General features: G+C 45.8%; 2 protein-coding genes across 6 annotated transcripts in view; one reads left to right on the top strand and one right to left on the bottom strand.

The window, feature by feature from the left end:
• Positions 1-16,053, top strand: part of PWWP3A (PWWP domain containing 3A, DNA repair factor) — a 199,590-nt gene that overhangs the window by 114,001 nt on the left and 69,536 nt on the right. The gene's annotated exons all lie outside the window — the stretch shown is intronic.
• On the bottom strand, positions 11,214-12,711 carry LOC134612899 (uncharacterized). Its single transcript, XM_063457361.1, has 2 exons — positions 11,909-12,711; positions 11,214-11,363 (listed from the first exon to the last, which is right to left on the bottom strand). Exons 1-2 carry the CDS (start codon positions 12,679-12,681, stop codon positions 11,339-11,341), a joined length of 798 nt encoding a protein of 265 aa, XP_063313431.1. The 5' UTR covers positions 12,682-12,711; the 3' UTR covers positions 11,214-11,338.

Raw genomic sequence — 16,053 nt, 5'->3', positions numbered from 1 at the left:
CCATGACCTTATTCTCATGCTCAGATAGGGGATATGGAAGAATATATGGTGGCATAGTCCCTGGTAGTAAATCAATCGCACAATCATAAGGGCGATGGGGAGGGAATTTCTCAGCCTCTCTTTTCTCGAAGACCTGGGCTAAATCAGCATACTGTGGAGGCACTGCGGTAGAGAGAGGAGGGGCCGAGGGCAGGTTAAGTGAACAAACGAGATGCATAGGTATGAGACACTGTACTAGACAGAACCCCAAGACAATATGTCCAAAGTGACCCAATCTATAACTGGGTTGTGCTTTCTCAACCACGGAAACCCAAGGACTATGGGACATAAAGGGGTACTCAATACGTGAAAGGCAATGCTCTCCCTGTGTAGGGCGCCTGAGTTTCGTGATTAACCTTCGGGTTCGTGAGTGGCTTGCCATCAAGTGCTTCCATGGCTAGAGGTGAGGGCTTGCATACCAAGGTCGTGGCATGGGACTCGGCGAAGGACTGGTCTATAAAATATCCTGACCTGCAGGGAAACGCCAGCACCTAAGACCTATGGAGTTATCCCTTCACAACAAAAACTCAAGACTGCTTCTAGCAGTTACCCTCACCTTTAACGAGAAAAGAGAAGGTGATTGCGCACTTATTTAGATATAGCTCCTGGGCAATGTAGGTAAATCCTAGGTTCTGTGAATACAGAAAACCAACATTGGTTAATACATTTAAACACCAAATGTTGACACATCAAACAAGGTTCCAGAACAGTGGTAGACTATTCCATAGAATTCCGTACTTTAATGGCAGAAGTGGCATGGAATAACGATTCTCTGGAAACCGCTTTTCAGGTAGGATTAGCCGATTACCTACTCGATGAGAGCATGCAGAGAGGTACCCATTTTATTAGATGATCCCATCGACTATTGCATTGTTATAGACAATCACATTAGAGAGAGATGCTCTCAGCGGCAGTCTTATAACTGGATGCAGGTTTAAACCTTGCTCACCTTGCCCTATGCTTCTCTACCTGCTTTGCCTCCCTGTCGTCCACCACCAGAACCTATGCAATTAGGAACCACTAAGTTACCCGAAGAGGCGAGAATGCAGAAAGAGAGGCCTATGCCTCTACTGCGGCAAAAAGGTGCATGTAAAGACATGTCCTGACCTGCAGGGAAACGCCAGCACCTAAGACCTATGGAGTTATCCCTTCACAACAAAAACGCAAGACTGCTTCTAGCAGTTACCCTCACCTTTAACGGTGAGACCATACGTACCAAGGTCCTACTATACTCGGGTGCAGCTGGCAACTTTATAGACCACAAAACAAAAAAGAAAAAGGGTGGCGCTAATTAACAAAAATAGTGAAGCATGCAGCAAAATCACCTAAGTTTACAATCACTTACTTACACTCACATATACAAATAGCAAACGGAGAAAAAAAGAGACGGTGATTGCGCACTTATTTAGATATAGTTCCTGAGTTATGGAGGTAAATCCTAGGTTCTGTGAATACAGAAAACCAACATAGGGTAATACATTTAAACACCAAATGTTGACAGTAAAAAAAACTTGGAAAAACTCACAATATTTAGAGCATTTCTGAGTTTGCTCTAAACTATGAAGGCAGGATACATCAATCAGATGTAGGTATGTTGTCATTGCTAGGACCCTTCAGAAGGTATTTGCAATCCTCTGTATGGTGGCTCAGGAACCAGGTAGCCAAATGAATATATAATACCGTATTTTTCGCTCATTAAGACGCACTTTTTCCCCCCTCAAAAGTGAGGGGAAATGTCTGTGCGTCTTATGGAGCGAATGTGAAGCTTTACTTACCTGTCGTGTAGCGTGGGCCGGCTTAACAGCGCGCACCGTGTGTGCGCACTTCCTTTCAGTCAGTGTGCGCACTTACTTTCAGTCCCGTCGGAAACCGGAACCTGAATTTGCAGTTCCAGTACCGCGGTGCGCGCTGTTAAGCCGGCCCACGCTACAAGACGGGTAATTATGGGACACTATGGGACAAGGGGGAGGGGGACACACTATGGGACAAGGGGGGGGGGGGCACTATGGGAGGGAAAGTGCACTGTGGGACAAGGGGAGGGGGGACACTATGGGAGGGAAAGTGCACTATGGGACAAGGGGAGGGGGGGGGGGGAACACTATGGGATGAGGGGAGAAACACTATGGGATGAGGGGAGAAACACTATGGGATGAGGGGAGAAACACTATGGGATGAGGGGAGGGGAGAAACACTATGGGATGAGGGGAGGGGAGAAACACTATGAGATGAGGGGAGGGGAGAAACACTATGGGATGAGGGGAGGGGGGCAACACTATGGGATGAGGGGAGGGGGGCAACACTATGGGATGAGGGGAGGGGGGCAACACTATGGGATGAGGGGAGGGGGGCAACACTATGGGATGAGGGGAGGGGGGCAACACTATGGGATGAGGGGAGGGGGGCAACACTATGGGATGAGGGGAGGGGGGCAACACTATGGGATGAGGGGAGGGGGGCAACACTATGGGATGAGGGGAGGGGGGCAACACTATGGGATGAGGGGAGGGGGGCAACACTATGGGATGAGGGGAGGGGGGCAACACTATGGGATGAGGGGAGGGGGGCAACACTATGGGATGAGGGGAGGGGGGCAACACTATGGGATGAGGGGAGGGGGGCAACACTATGGGATGAGGGGAGGGGGGCAACACTATGGGATGGGGGCAAGACTATGGGACGAGGGGAGGGGGGCAAGACTATGGGACGAGGGGAGGGGGGCAAGACTATGGGACGAGGGGAGGGGGGCAAGACTATGGGACGAGGGGAGGGGGGCAAGACTATGGGACGAGGGGAGGGGGGCAAGACTATGGGACGAGGGGAGGGGGGCAAGACTATGGGACGAGGGGAGGGGGGCAAGACTATGGGACGAGGGGAGGGGGGCAAGACTATGGGACGAGGGGAGGGGGGCAAGACTATGGGACGAGGGGAGGGGGGCAAGACTATGGGACGAGGGGAGGGGGGCAAGACTATGGGACGAGGGGAGGGGGGCAAGACTATGGGACGAGGGGAGGGGGGCAAGACTATGGGACGAGGGGAGGGGGGCAAGACTATGGGACGAGGGGAGGGGGGCAAGACTATGGGACGAGGGGAGGGGGGCAAGACTATGGGACGAGGGGAGGGGGGCAAGACTATGGGACGAGGGGAGGGGGGCAAGACTATGGGACGAGGGGAGGGGGGCAAGACTATGGGACGAGGGGAGGGGGGCAAGACTATGGGACGAGGGGGGGGACATTATGGGAGGGAAAGTGCACTATGGGACGAGGGGAGGGGGGTGAGAACCCTGTGGGACGAGGGGAAGGGGGGTGAGAACCCTGTGGGACGAGGGGAAGGGGGGTGAGAACCCTGTGGGACGAGGGGAGGGGGGGTGAGAACCCTGTGGGACGAGGGGAGGGGGGGTGAGAACCCTGTGGGACGAGGGGAGGGGGGGTGAGAACCCTGTGGGACGAGGGGAGGGGGGGTGAGAACCCTGTGGGACGAGGGGAGGGGGGGTGAGAACCCTGTGGGACGAGGGGAGGAGGGGTTAAAGAACACTGTGGGACGAGGGGAGGAGGGGTTAAAGAACACTGTGAGACGGGGGAGGAGGGGTTAAAGAACACTGTGGGACGGGGGAGGAGGGGTTAAAGAACACTGTGGGGCGGGGGAGGAGGGGTTAAAGAACACTGTGGGGCGGGGGAGGAGGGGTTAAAGAACACTGTGGGGCGGGGGAGGAGGGGTTAAAGAACACTGTGGGGCGGGGGAGGAGGGGTTAAAGAACACTGTGGGGCGGGGGAGGAGGGGTTAAAGAACACTGTGGGGCGGGGGAGGAGGGGTTAAAGAACACTGTGGGGCGGGGGAGGAGGGGTTAAAGAACACTGTGGGGCGGGGGAGGAGGGGTTAAAGAACACTGTGGGGCGGGGGAGGAGGGGTTAAAGAACACTGTGGGGCGGGGGAGGAGGGGTTAAAGAACACTGTGGGGCGGGGGAGGAGGGGTTAAAGAACACTGTGGGGCGGGGGAGGAGGGGTTAAAGAACACTGTGGGGCGGGGGAGGAGGGGTTAAAGAACACTGTGGGGCGGGGGAGGAGGGGTTAAAGAACACTGTGGGGCGGGGAGGAGGGGTTAAAGAACACTGTGGGGCGGGGGAGGAGGGGTTAAAGAACACTGTGGGGCGGGGGAGGAGGGGTTAAAGAACACTGTGGGGCGGGGGAGGAGGGGTTAAGGAACACTATGGGACAGGAGAGGGGAGTGGGTGGTAAGGAACACTATATGGGACAGGGGAGAAAAAAAAATATTCTGAACAAACTGTCCCATAGTAAGAAACACTATGGGACAGTTTGTTCAGAATATTTTTTTTCTGGGGTTCCTCCTCTAAAAACTAGGTGCGTCTTATGGAGCGAAAAATACGGTGAATACTTTTATTCAGGATAGAAAATAAAAAACAATAAGAAGCACAATGCGTTTCGACCCAATGCAATAGGTCTTCCTCAGGTGCATGTATAGTTGCAAGTACATCAACTTTCATTTATATATGACAAACGATTAAAAAATGAATACAGGTGTGTAACAATAAACCCTCCCTTTTCTCCATATATGGAATATTTCCGGCTGTTTGCTTGTATTTCCGCCACCTCCAATATGTTCGCTACTTTCATCCATCTTGTATGAATGTGCCCTGTCCCATTGCAGCTCATTGCAGTTCGTCACTTCCGGTTTCGTCACTGCGGCGTCATTTCCGGCGGCCGTGTAGGGACGTATTGACACATGTTGATTGTTCATCAGGGGAGGAAGGGCAAGCCAAGGAAGTTCCATAATAGGGCAAAGTTCATGCAAAGGCCATATTGGAAAAGGGAAAGCATAAGGGCAATAATAGAAATGATGGAAATAAGATAATTTGGTATAAATACAAATAAGAATGCAGTGATTTTAAATAAAACATAAGGTAAAAGATATGATCATACAAGTTATATATATAAAATACAAGATGGCAAATTAAACCATGAAACATAGTCTGATAAGAGTAAAAATGTTTTATAAAATGGGACCTATCTCAAAATCAATATTTAACCCTTTAAGGCATGTCTGTAGCTCAAAAATCAAGCTGGGTTCTTTTTCACTTAAATTGAGTGCAGCATTACCCCCTCTCCAATGAGTTTGGACTTGTTGAATTGCTGTAAATTCTATTTCTCCAGGGTTTGAATTATGTTTGGCTAAAAAATGATTAGACACACTGTGGTTTACAAAACCGTTATGTTCTTGACATGTTCATATATCCTTGTTTTTAGGGGTCTAGAGGTTTTACCTATGTATTGTAAACCACAGGTACATTGCAGCAAATATATAACATTGCTGGACTCGCATGTAATAAAAGAGGTAATATTAAAACTTTTTGGGTTATATTCTATGGAAAATTATCTTTCGTTTTTGTAGTTACATTGGTATTTTTACAGGCGTAGCAGTTACCACAATGATGGAATCCTTTCACTGTCTTTGACCAATTGGTTAACAAATTACTACTCTCTTTTTCTACATAATTGGACATTAAAATCTGTTTTAAATTTTTTTTGCCCCTCTGAAGATGAACTTGGGGTTATCACCAATAAAACCATGGATGTCATGATCTTGTTTTAAAATGTTACAATTCTTATTTATAATCCTTTTTAGTGTCCCAATATTACTACAATAGTTAAAAATCAGTGGGATTTGCTTCACTCTCAATATATTTTTGGAGGTTATTCTCACAGTACCCTTTCTGTAAAAACGGTTCTTTTAAAATTGACGACTGTCAATTAAATCCGTTGTAATAAAATCAGTTTGGTCTGAGCAGTTTCTTTTCAGTCTTAGAAATGGACCCTTGGGAATATTCTGAAGCCATGGGTCATGGTGACAGCTGCAGGTTTCTATAAAGCTGTTCACATCCACTTGTTTATAAAAAGGTTCAGGTCTTAAAATGTTGTTCCGAAATGTAGATATTAAGATCTAAAAAATCAATGGGCTCAGAGCTTACATTTTTTGTAAGTTTAATCACCCACTCATTAAAATTAAGATAATAAAAAAAGGAATTCAAATCTGCTTCAGACCCTTTCCAAATAATAAAAATATCATCTATGTATCGCCTATACAGGACCAGGTTTGCTCCCCAGCTATGTCCCTGGTATATGATAAGGAAGCTTATTTAAATGAAATTAGAAGACAACTGCTGATTACTACCACCTATAAAAAGTTGAACAAAAATCACACTGCCGAAATAAAAATGTATGAGAACCTCTTAGCAGATGGTTTGGATAACGAGGTATTAGACAAAAATTAGTTTGTATTCCTCCAGACAAAGTATCCTAAAATACCAGTCTTGTATGTCTTGCCCAAAATACACAAAAGTTTGGACAACCCACCCGGCAGACCAATTGTTTCTGGGATAGACTCTATTTATCTGCTTTATCACAATTTATTGACTATTTCCTCCAACCTCTAGTAAAGACATGTCCCTCTTATCTTCAAGACTCTGAGTCTTTTAAAGATTTTAGAAGAACAAAAATGAGAGGAAGGCCTTTTACTGATTACCTGTGATGTTACAAGTCTGTATACGATAATAGAACACTCAAGAGGAATAGAGGCAGTCACTTTTTCTTAAATCAGTCCAAAGAATTTTTAGATATCCAAATCAATTTTATTAAGGAATACAGATAGTGATGTCCTGAACGGTTCGCTGGCGAATAGTTCCTGGCGAACATCGCATGTTCGTGTTCGCCGCGGAGGGCGGACATATGCGATGTTCGGTCCGCCCCCTATTCGTCATCATTGAGTAAACTTTGACCCTGTACCTCACAGTTAGCAGAAACATTCCAGCCAATCAGCAGCAGACCCTCCCTCCCAGACCTTCCCACTTCCTAGACAGCATACAATTTAGATTAATTCTGAAGCTGCATTCTTTTGGGTTTTTTTTTTTTCTTTTTTTGTTTTTTGTGTGTTTATTATACATTATCCTCCATAGCCAGTAACCTGTGTTTATTATACATTATCTGGTGTAACAGTAGTGTACATTTTTTTAAAAAAAATACAGGGGGCTTGTTGTCACCTTTCGGGGACCTTTGGTGTTGTAAGTGGCTGAGTGGAGGAAGAGACCTTCACTGACATCAGTGAGGACAAGGAACGGGACATGGCTAGCTTGGTATCCAACCTTGTGCAAATGGGGAGTTTGCGGTTGTGCAAATGGACTGTTTGCGGTTGTTTGCGGTGCGTTAAACGGGGAGTTTGGTCTGTCACTGTGAAGCGGGCGTAACCCTTACACTACCTGATCGATACAACATCATACCTGATGTTTTAAAGCACGTTATTCCAAACAATTTAGGAATGTTAGGTGATTTATGCCCTTTATGGATTAAAACCAGACTCTGCATCAACTATGTAATTTTCCATGGGAGATTTGCCATTGATCCTCCTCCAGCATGCCACAGTCCAGGTGTTAGTCCCCTTGAAACAACTTTTCCATCACTATTGTGGCCAGAAAGAGTCCCTGTGGGTTTTAAAATTTGCCTGCCTATTGAAGTCTATGGCGGTTCGCCCCGTTCACGAACATTTGCGGAAGTTCGAGTTCGCCGTTCGCGAACGGAAAATTTCATGTTCGCGACATCACTAAATACAGATGATTTTAACCAACAATTTTTTTTGGTTTAATGGCGACTTTTATTTGCAAACTTGAGACACTGCTATGGGGACCAGGTTTTCCCCCAGTTATGCTAATTTATTTGTGTCCCATTGGGAAAATTCATTCATATAGCTGGGGAGCAAACCTGGTCCTGTATAGGCGTTACATAGATGATATTTTTATTATTTGGAAAGGGTCTGAAGCAGATTTTAATTCATTTTTTAATTATCTTAATTTTAATGAGTAGGGGATTAAACTCAGCAATAATAGAAACCAGCAGCTGTCACCATGACCCATGGCTTCAGAATATTCCCAAGGGTCCATTTCTAAGAATGAAAAGAAACTGCTCAGACCAAACTGATTTTATTACAACGGATTTAATTGACAGTCGTCAATTTTAAAAGAATCGTTTTTACAGAAAGGGTACTGTGAGAATAACCTCCAAAAATATATTGAGAGTATAAAAGATCTAGATAGATTGCAACTTTTAAATTACAAAAAGAGAGATCAAAATGTACAAGTGAAGCAAATCCCACTGATTTTTAACTATTGTATTAATATTGGGACACTAAAAAGGATTATAAATAAGAATTGGAACATTTTAAAACAAGATCACGACATCCATGGTTTTATTGGTGATAACCCCAAGTTCCTTTTCAGATGGGCAACACATTTTAAACCGATTTTAACGTCCAATTATGTAGAAAAAGAGAGTAGTTATTTTTTAACCAATTGGTCAAAGACCCTTATAAAGCACAATTACATCATAAGCATTGTCAGAGATAACATTGATTTATTCATTAATAATTGGTTAAGTGGTTAGTTAAATGCCCTCCCATCAAGAGGTGGTGACATCCTTGACACGGGAGTGGACACAAGATGCAGGTGTCATCCTGTTAGCACGAGGTGTCCACTTGATGGGAGGGGGGGCTTTGGCAGCAATTTTGAGTAGTTGGCATTATTAGTTTCAAAGTTAGTTTTCAAGGTTCTTTTAGTAAACGTACATTTTATGATTCAGCTGACACATTTTATTAAGACCAAAATGTAGCTCAGTTGGAACAATGTTTCATTAAACAGAAACTCATTGTTCCACTAACGCACATTTCCTCCTGACACAGCATTCTCTTAAGATAATTTCATGAGTTCTATAATTCTACAACAGTCCCCCCTTAAAATGTTAGTTACTAAAAGATAAACTTTATTTGTTAATACCAGAAGACTTGTTAGCCCAAAGACACAGAAACCCCCGTGACCGCTAGCTTGGTGTTATTGCAAAGTGCATTTCTACCCCTATCTGTCCCTAATAGGCTGCAGCTCATCCGTCAGTACGGCCCTCGAACACTTCACTCCGTGGGTATCCCGCAGTGGCTAGTCCACTACATCTCCCACGGCAGACTAACCCATACAAACGGACGCTGTCCCTACGTTGGTTCCCTTCCTAAAACTTCTGCACTTTATCAGCATAAGGGAGAGTTTGTAGCGGAATACAGGGTGATGTGAGATCTTGATCAACGATCGCCAGTTGAGTAAAAGTTGGCGTTGCTTGGTCTGCAGTCTTCTGTAAGAATTTTCTAAGGCATGGAAGGACACCACAAACGAGAAGAGCAAGAACAAAAAGGAAAATTAGTAGAGCCATACCAATATGAACTAAAGCTTTCTGCCATCCGGTCATACAACCAAACCACCTTTCCCAGGGATCTGTTACCCCAGAATTCCTTTTCAACTCTTCTGAGAGTTTATTTAACTTCTCTATGGCCATAGTGACTTTACCATTTGGACCTGTGTTTTCTGGAATGTACGTGCAACAAGTCATGGTGTCAGGTAGTATTTTGCATACACCCCCCTTTTCAGCTAGAATTATGTCTAAGGCCAGTCTATTCTGGAAGGTCATCTGGGATGTGGCCTGTAACTGTTCGGCCAGGCCCTGGAGGGCATCCCTGGTGTAGTTAACAAAACGCTGTTGTTTGTAGTAGATGTAATTAATCCAATTAAGATTTTTGTTGGCGGTGACTATGGTAAAAAGTGAAACCCTGCAGCAACTTCATCTCTAGCTTTAAATTCATTAGGTACCCCCCTAGGTACCCCAACGGCATCTATGTAAATATGGGGGTCAAAACTGCCTTTTACTGGGGCTTCGCGCTTGACTCTGGCCGGTGTATGTGGAAGATCGTGCGTGTCAGGATGATTATCAGAAATGATATGAATGGGCATGATAACTTTAGCTAGGGCACACTCACCCCACCATTAAGTTTCAAGCTTGGATCTTAGCTGTAAATCCCCACATAACTAGTACATATCCCCTAATGACCTGGTATGGTGTTGTAGCAGGCGTATAGGAACAGTTCTGTAGGTGGCACAATAACCATTGGAAAAGTTACCCATGAATTTACCAATCCCGTCATAGCTAGCATAACAAGTGTAATTACCCTTGTAAATCGTGATTCCATCTGGTGGTTTGGCATTTCCAACTAAAAGGGGGTACTCTGCTGTCCATGCTTCGCAGAGGGACCTGTTGAAATCATAGCGGTAGGCAAAAAGACTTGGGAAGCAATCCTCTATCTCCAAAGGGAGAGTTAGAGGAACGGTGCCAAGATGAGGTCGAGCACCACCACACACATAGCATGCGGTTCTATTATGTTTATTAGCATTATATTTCATCCACTCTAACCATAGGCTGATATCATTAAAACCAGTCTCAGCGGCCATAGTATCTTCAAAGGTGGGGTTAGCGATGGCCATCATGTCTCTAAAAGACTGGATATGTGGTTTCAGTGGATTAGGGACCATATGGACAGCCCCTTGCCATTCTGGAGAGTGGCACATATCTTTGACGTAGAAATGACCTAATTTGTTATAGGAACCTCTTTTCCAATACATTCCCATTACATATTGGTCAGCATCCTTTGGGCCGGGATGTTCAATATTTAATATTAATTTCATAGGTCATTTCTTAAGGTCATTCTTTGAAGGAGGGATCTACCATGGTCATCTACTTTAGATAAGGCACTTTTGGGTTTGTAACCCCAGGCAGGCCCAGCATTCCATCCTGCAGCCCCCCAATGGTTACAGTTGTGCCCCCACTGCTTGTCAACTACACAAACATAGTGGTCTTTTGCTTGTGGTATATCTTTATAAATGGTTTGAATCTGTGACTTGGGAAATGGGCAATCTACAATGTCACAGTAATCAAAGGTAAATGTGGCTACATGGGTACATGATGAATTATACCAAAAGGTGTATCCACTAGCATCTTTAGTAATGGCCACCTGTTGGGCCTCAAGGAGACTAATTAAGGGGATGATGTACCAGAGGTACATGGTTGTGCGGAGTCTGCTTCCTCTGGGGCAGGAACCTTCTTACAATGGGAGGCGTGGATCCAGTTGCTTTTCCCAGCCAACTTGACGGAGGTGGAGGTGATCAGTAGGACTTGAAATGGTCCGTCAAATCTTGGTTCCAGGGTGTGTTTTCGCACAAATATCTTGACTAGGACCCAATCACCGGGAAGCAGACTGTGGTTTCCTGTGTCAGAATCAGGATCTGGAATTGAAGAGAAAACTTGGGCATGGATTTAGTTTAAAGCACCTGCAAGTTTAGTTACATAATCTACTAAAACATCAGTTTGGAGTTGTAGTTGTTGGGGAAAATAGCAACCTAGCCTGGGTGCAGTCCCAAATAGAATCTCATATGGGGACAATGAGGGCTTTCCTCTGGGTGTATGTCTAACCCTGAATAGAGCGGTTGACAAGCTTTCTGGCCAGGGCATCTTTGTTTCTTGTGACATTTTTAACATTCTAGCTTTCAGGGTACCATTCATACGTTCCACTTTGCCACTGCTCTGTGGGTGATAAGGTGTGTGGAAAGCAAGGGTCACTCCTAAAGCAGCCCAAATCTCTTTGGTTACTGATGCTGTGAAGGCTGGGCCTTGGTCGCTTTCAATAACTTCTGGGAGTCCAAATCTACATACAATTTCTGTGAGTAGACGCCTTGCTGTTGTCTTGGCGGTAATGTTGATTACTGGATAGGCTTCTGGCCAGCCTGAGAACATGTCCACTATCACTAGTGCATATTCATAGCTACCGCTCTATGGCATCTGGATGTGGTCGATCTGAATTCTCTGCAACGGATACATGGGTTTAGCCAGATGTTTTAAAGGGACTTTGGCTGTTTTCCCTGGATTGCACTTAGCACAAATGACACAGGCCTTGCAGTAGTTATTGGTTAGTGTAGTAATTCCAGGTGCTTCGTAGTACTTCTGTACAAGAGCATTCATTAGATCCTTTGATAAATGTGCCGGTCCATGTGCCCATTGGACGACTGCTGGGTACAAATTCTTAGGGAGGCAGAACCTGAGATTGTTGTAGTACACTCCATCCTTTAGAACTGCCCCTTTCTGTTTCCATTTTTGTATTTCCTCAGGGGCAACTGCAGCCTGTTGTTCCCGTAGGATTTTTAGATCAGTTGGAAGAGTCTGCAAAGTAAATATGGGAGTTTCTTCGTTTCCGGACACTCTTCTTTCCACTTCCTGTGGTTCTCTTGCAGCTTGTTTTGCAGCCTGATCAGCCAGATGGTTGCCCTTTGCTTCATCCGAATCCAACTTCCCATGTGCCTTTATCTTCAGAATGGCCTCTTCTTCTGGGAGTAGGAGGGCATCCATCAGCTCTTTGATTGCAGAACTGTGCTTGACTGGTGTACCGGCAGTGGTAAGAAATCCTCTTGTTTTCCAAATTAATCCGAAGTCATGTGCCACGCCTAGTGCATATCTTGAATCTGTGTAGATATTGGCGCGCTTTCCTTCAGAGATCTTACATGCTGAAGTTAGGGCTTGTAATTCAGCTTCTTGTGCAGACATTGTTGATGGTAAAGATGATGACTTGTTAACTTCATCTGTTGTGGTGACGGCATATCCTGTGTGATATTTTCCCTCTTCATCAGCGTACCTTGAGCCGTCCACAAACAGGGTGAAATCAGGATCTATTAGTGGATCCTCATGCACGGTTGGTAGATGTGTTGTTTCCATTTTCATCTGCTCAAAACAGTCATGGGGCGTTTCTGGATCATAGTCGTGCTTTATGACCAGATCTTCAAATTCTTCTTCCAGAAAGTAGCGTGGCCATGCTTTTACATCTTCGATTGTTGAGTATTTGACAATGCCTCTTTCTTGGAGCTGTAATTCATCCCTGGTGGCCCATAGTTTTGCCATGGGCCCGAGATCACTCCATGACTTCATCTTTGATTTGGTAACAGGGACATGTGGAATGGCTGTGTCCCAATGGTGATACAAGTGTTCAAGTCCAAGTGGTAATTGGACCAAAATCATACTGTTGCTTTCAGTATCACAGTAGAAATCTTGTAGAGTGAGCTTTACCTCAACCAATTGATAAAGTTCATCTTCGTAATGAGGGTCAGGGTTGATGGTTGGTTTGTACCACATGGTGCAGAAAGCATATTCTGGTCCATCACAGAATGGTAAATTGGGGTGCATTTTTTTAGTAGTGTGTGTAAGGAGTAGGACATATCCATCATCCATGATAAATCCATAATAGCTACCCCCTCAGGGAGTGGCAGAAGAGTGGACTGATTCAGAACCTGACATCTTTGAAGGGTGACATTGTCAGGTAACAGGAGACGGCATTGGAGACGAAGGTGTCTGGCAGCGGTGACATGCTTGATTTGGACTTGGTTAATTATGGCAGAAATATCATGAGGTGCCAAAACAGTAAGAGAGTGGCCAAGAACCAGGTCGCCAGTGCTTTCAATAAGTTCTTGAGCAGCAAAAACAGCTCGAAGGCAGGAGGGAGTTCCTCTAGCCACGATGTCCAGTTGGCAGGAGAAGAACCCAATAGGCCTCTGGCGTCCACCAGGACCATGTGCTTGAGTGAGGACTCCTGTAGCATGTCCTTGTCTTTCAGACACGAATAATTTGAAAGGTTTGGTGTAGTCGGGGAGGCCAAGGGCGGGTGCAGAGGCAATAGCACGTTGGAGAGTGTCGAAATTGTCATGTGCTTCAGGGGACAGACAGAACGGATCTGATTTGAGAGCATCATACAGAGGTTGCATGAGTAGGGAGGCCTCAGGGATCCACGCTCGGCAGTAGGAAATAAGGCCCAGAAAGGCGTGGAGAGACTTTGGAGTTCTTGGAGGCGGAATGGCCAAGACCGCTCTGACACGATCACGGGTGAGATGTCTGGTGCCATGGGACAGGCAATGGCCTAGAAAAATTACAGTAGGTTGACAAAATTGAAGCTTGACAAGAGATGCCTTACACCCTTGTTCTGCAAGATAACAGAGGAGATCCAGAGAAAATTTTCTGTTGTGGGGATGTCATCTCCACAAAGGAGCAGGTCATCAACATATTGGAGCAGAACAACCTCAGGGTGGTCAGATTGCCATGGATCAAGGATGGAAGACATTGCCTTTGCAAACTGACTTGGTGAATTTTGTGCCCCCTGGGGCATAACAGTCCATGTGTACTGTTGTTTTTCGTGTGTAAAGGCAAACAGGTACTGACAGGTGGGATCCAGAGGGACACTGAAAAAGGCATTGCCCAAGTCAATCACTGTGAAGTATTTGGCAGAGGGTGGAACGCCTGAGAGTAGTGTGTGTGGGTTTGGCACAATTGGGGTGTCCAGAACTGTGGCCTCATTTACTGCTCGAAGATCCTGGACCATTCTGTACTTCTCGGGTTCACCCTTAGGTGTCTTCTTCTTCACAGGGAACAATGGGGTGTTACATGGTGATTCACATTTGACAAGAGCACCTTTCTCCAGTAGTGCTTGGACTTGTTTTGTGATGGCTGCAGCTTGTGCTGGTTTCAATGGATATTGAGACTTTCTTGGTAATTTAGCTCCTGGAATTAGCTTTACTATCACAGGTGGGACTTTAAGGTGGCCTATGTCCTCTGGGCCTGAAGACCATAGTTTCTTGGGGACACTTGTCATTAAAGAATCTGGAAAATTGTCCCTCAGGGCCTTTGCATCCCCATGGGGTTTTTCTAGATGAAGCATCAAAGGCAGGGAGCACAAGGCTGAGGTGTCTGAATCGGATAGTTCCACCTGGCCGTCTGGTGTGAAGGTGATGGATGCCTGTAGGCGGGAAGGACATCAGCACATAACAGGTTAATAGGGCATGTGGAAGACACCACAAATCGGGCGAGCAGACTGGGGCAGTTGCCAACCCGTAGAGGAGTGGTTAAAGGACTTTGCCTCGGAAGGCCATCCACTCCAACACAGGAGACATCGATATTGGAAAGGAATGAAGAATCAGGCAGGTCTTGTTCTCGCTGAACACTTCGGGCTGCACCTGTGTCAACAAGGAATGTGGCAGGGTGACTTTCAATGGGTAAAGTTACAGTAGCTAGTGGCCCCCCTTGTTCCCCTGAAGACACTGCCATAACTGGGGTTAATGACACAGGCTTGCCAATTTCCTAATCTTCTTGAGCTGAATCAGGTGGGGGAGGTTTTATGGCCTTTGTTGTAGATGTAGGCCTAGTCACCTCCCCGTCTGGTTTTCGTTACTTACTGGGCTCAGGGCATTCATTCCTGAAGTGGCCCTTTGCCCCACAATTAAAACAGAATCCATCTGCGGGCTTGGTGCCTTTTGGGACAGCAGGGCGTGACACCATAATAGGAGCTGAAATGGATTTTCTAGGATTCTGTGCTGACTCTAGGCCTCTGGCAACTAGAAGCAACTTATCCAGAGGAACCACTCTATATTCAGGGCGTGCTGCAATAATACCCTTGCGTATAGAGTCTTTGATGCCTAGGACAAAGGCACCAGAAAGCATCTGGGAGTGGATTTTGTTGCTGAGATCAAATCCCAGGTCTGAGAACACTTGGAAAAGTCTAGCATGGAAACCTCTCTACAGATTCACCCTTTTCTTGAACAACATCATTGAGACCTGCTGCTTGGTCCGCAAGCTTATCCTTAGCCCAGGCCTTCAGCTGGTCACAGAACTCAATCCCTGATGTGTAGTCAGTATCACTGACAAGCCAGTTGGTACAGATGCTTAATAAATCACGCCATGCGGCGGAATAGGTTTTCTGAATTTGAACCACCCCTCTATAGAAGGGCATGGGTTGCTTTTCAGGGAGTGATTTCATCAGGGCACAAGCCTGTGTTGGATTGAAGGAAACATACATTATAGGGGCCTTATCTCCCTGAACCCGGCGACCAAAATGGTCATTAATAGAGCAACGGGTGGGCGGGGTGATGCCTCTCTGGAGTCCGGTGGGACTTGGTAACCATGAGAGCTAACTGAGTCAAATTCATCTTCATGTGTCACTCGGACTCCTGCAGGATTTGTAGCTACCTGGGGTGTTAGTACCGGGGGTAGGATGGGCACTCCGCCCGCCGGAGCTAATGGTGAGTTATTAGCTTGCGGTAGTAAATCATTTGG

This window comes from Pelobates fuscus, chromosome 5, assembly GCF_036172605.1.
Source record: "Pelobates fuscus isolate aPelFus1 chromosome 5, aPelFus1.pri, whole genome shotgun sequence".
Taxonomy (NCBI): Eukaryota; Metazoa; Chordata; class Amphibia; order Anura; family Pelobatidae; genus Pelobates; species Pelobates fuscus.
This window is presented reverse-complemented; position numbering and strand designations above follow the sequence as displayed.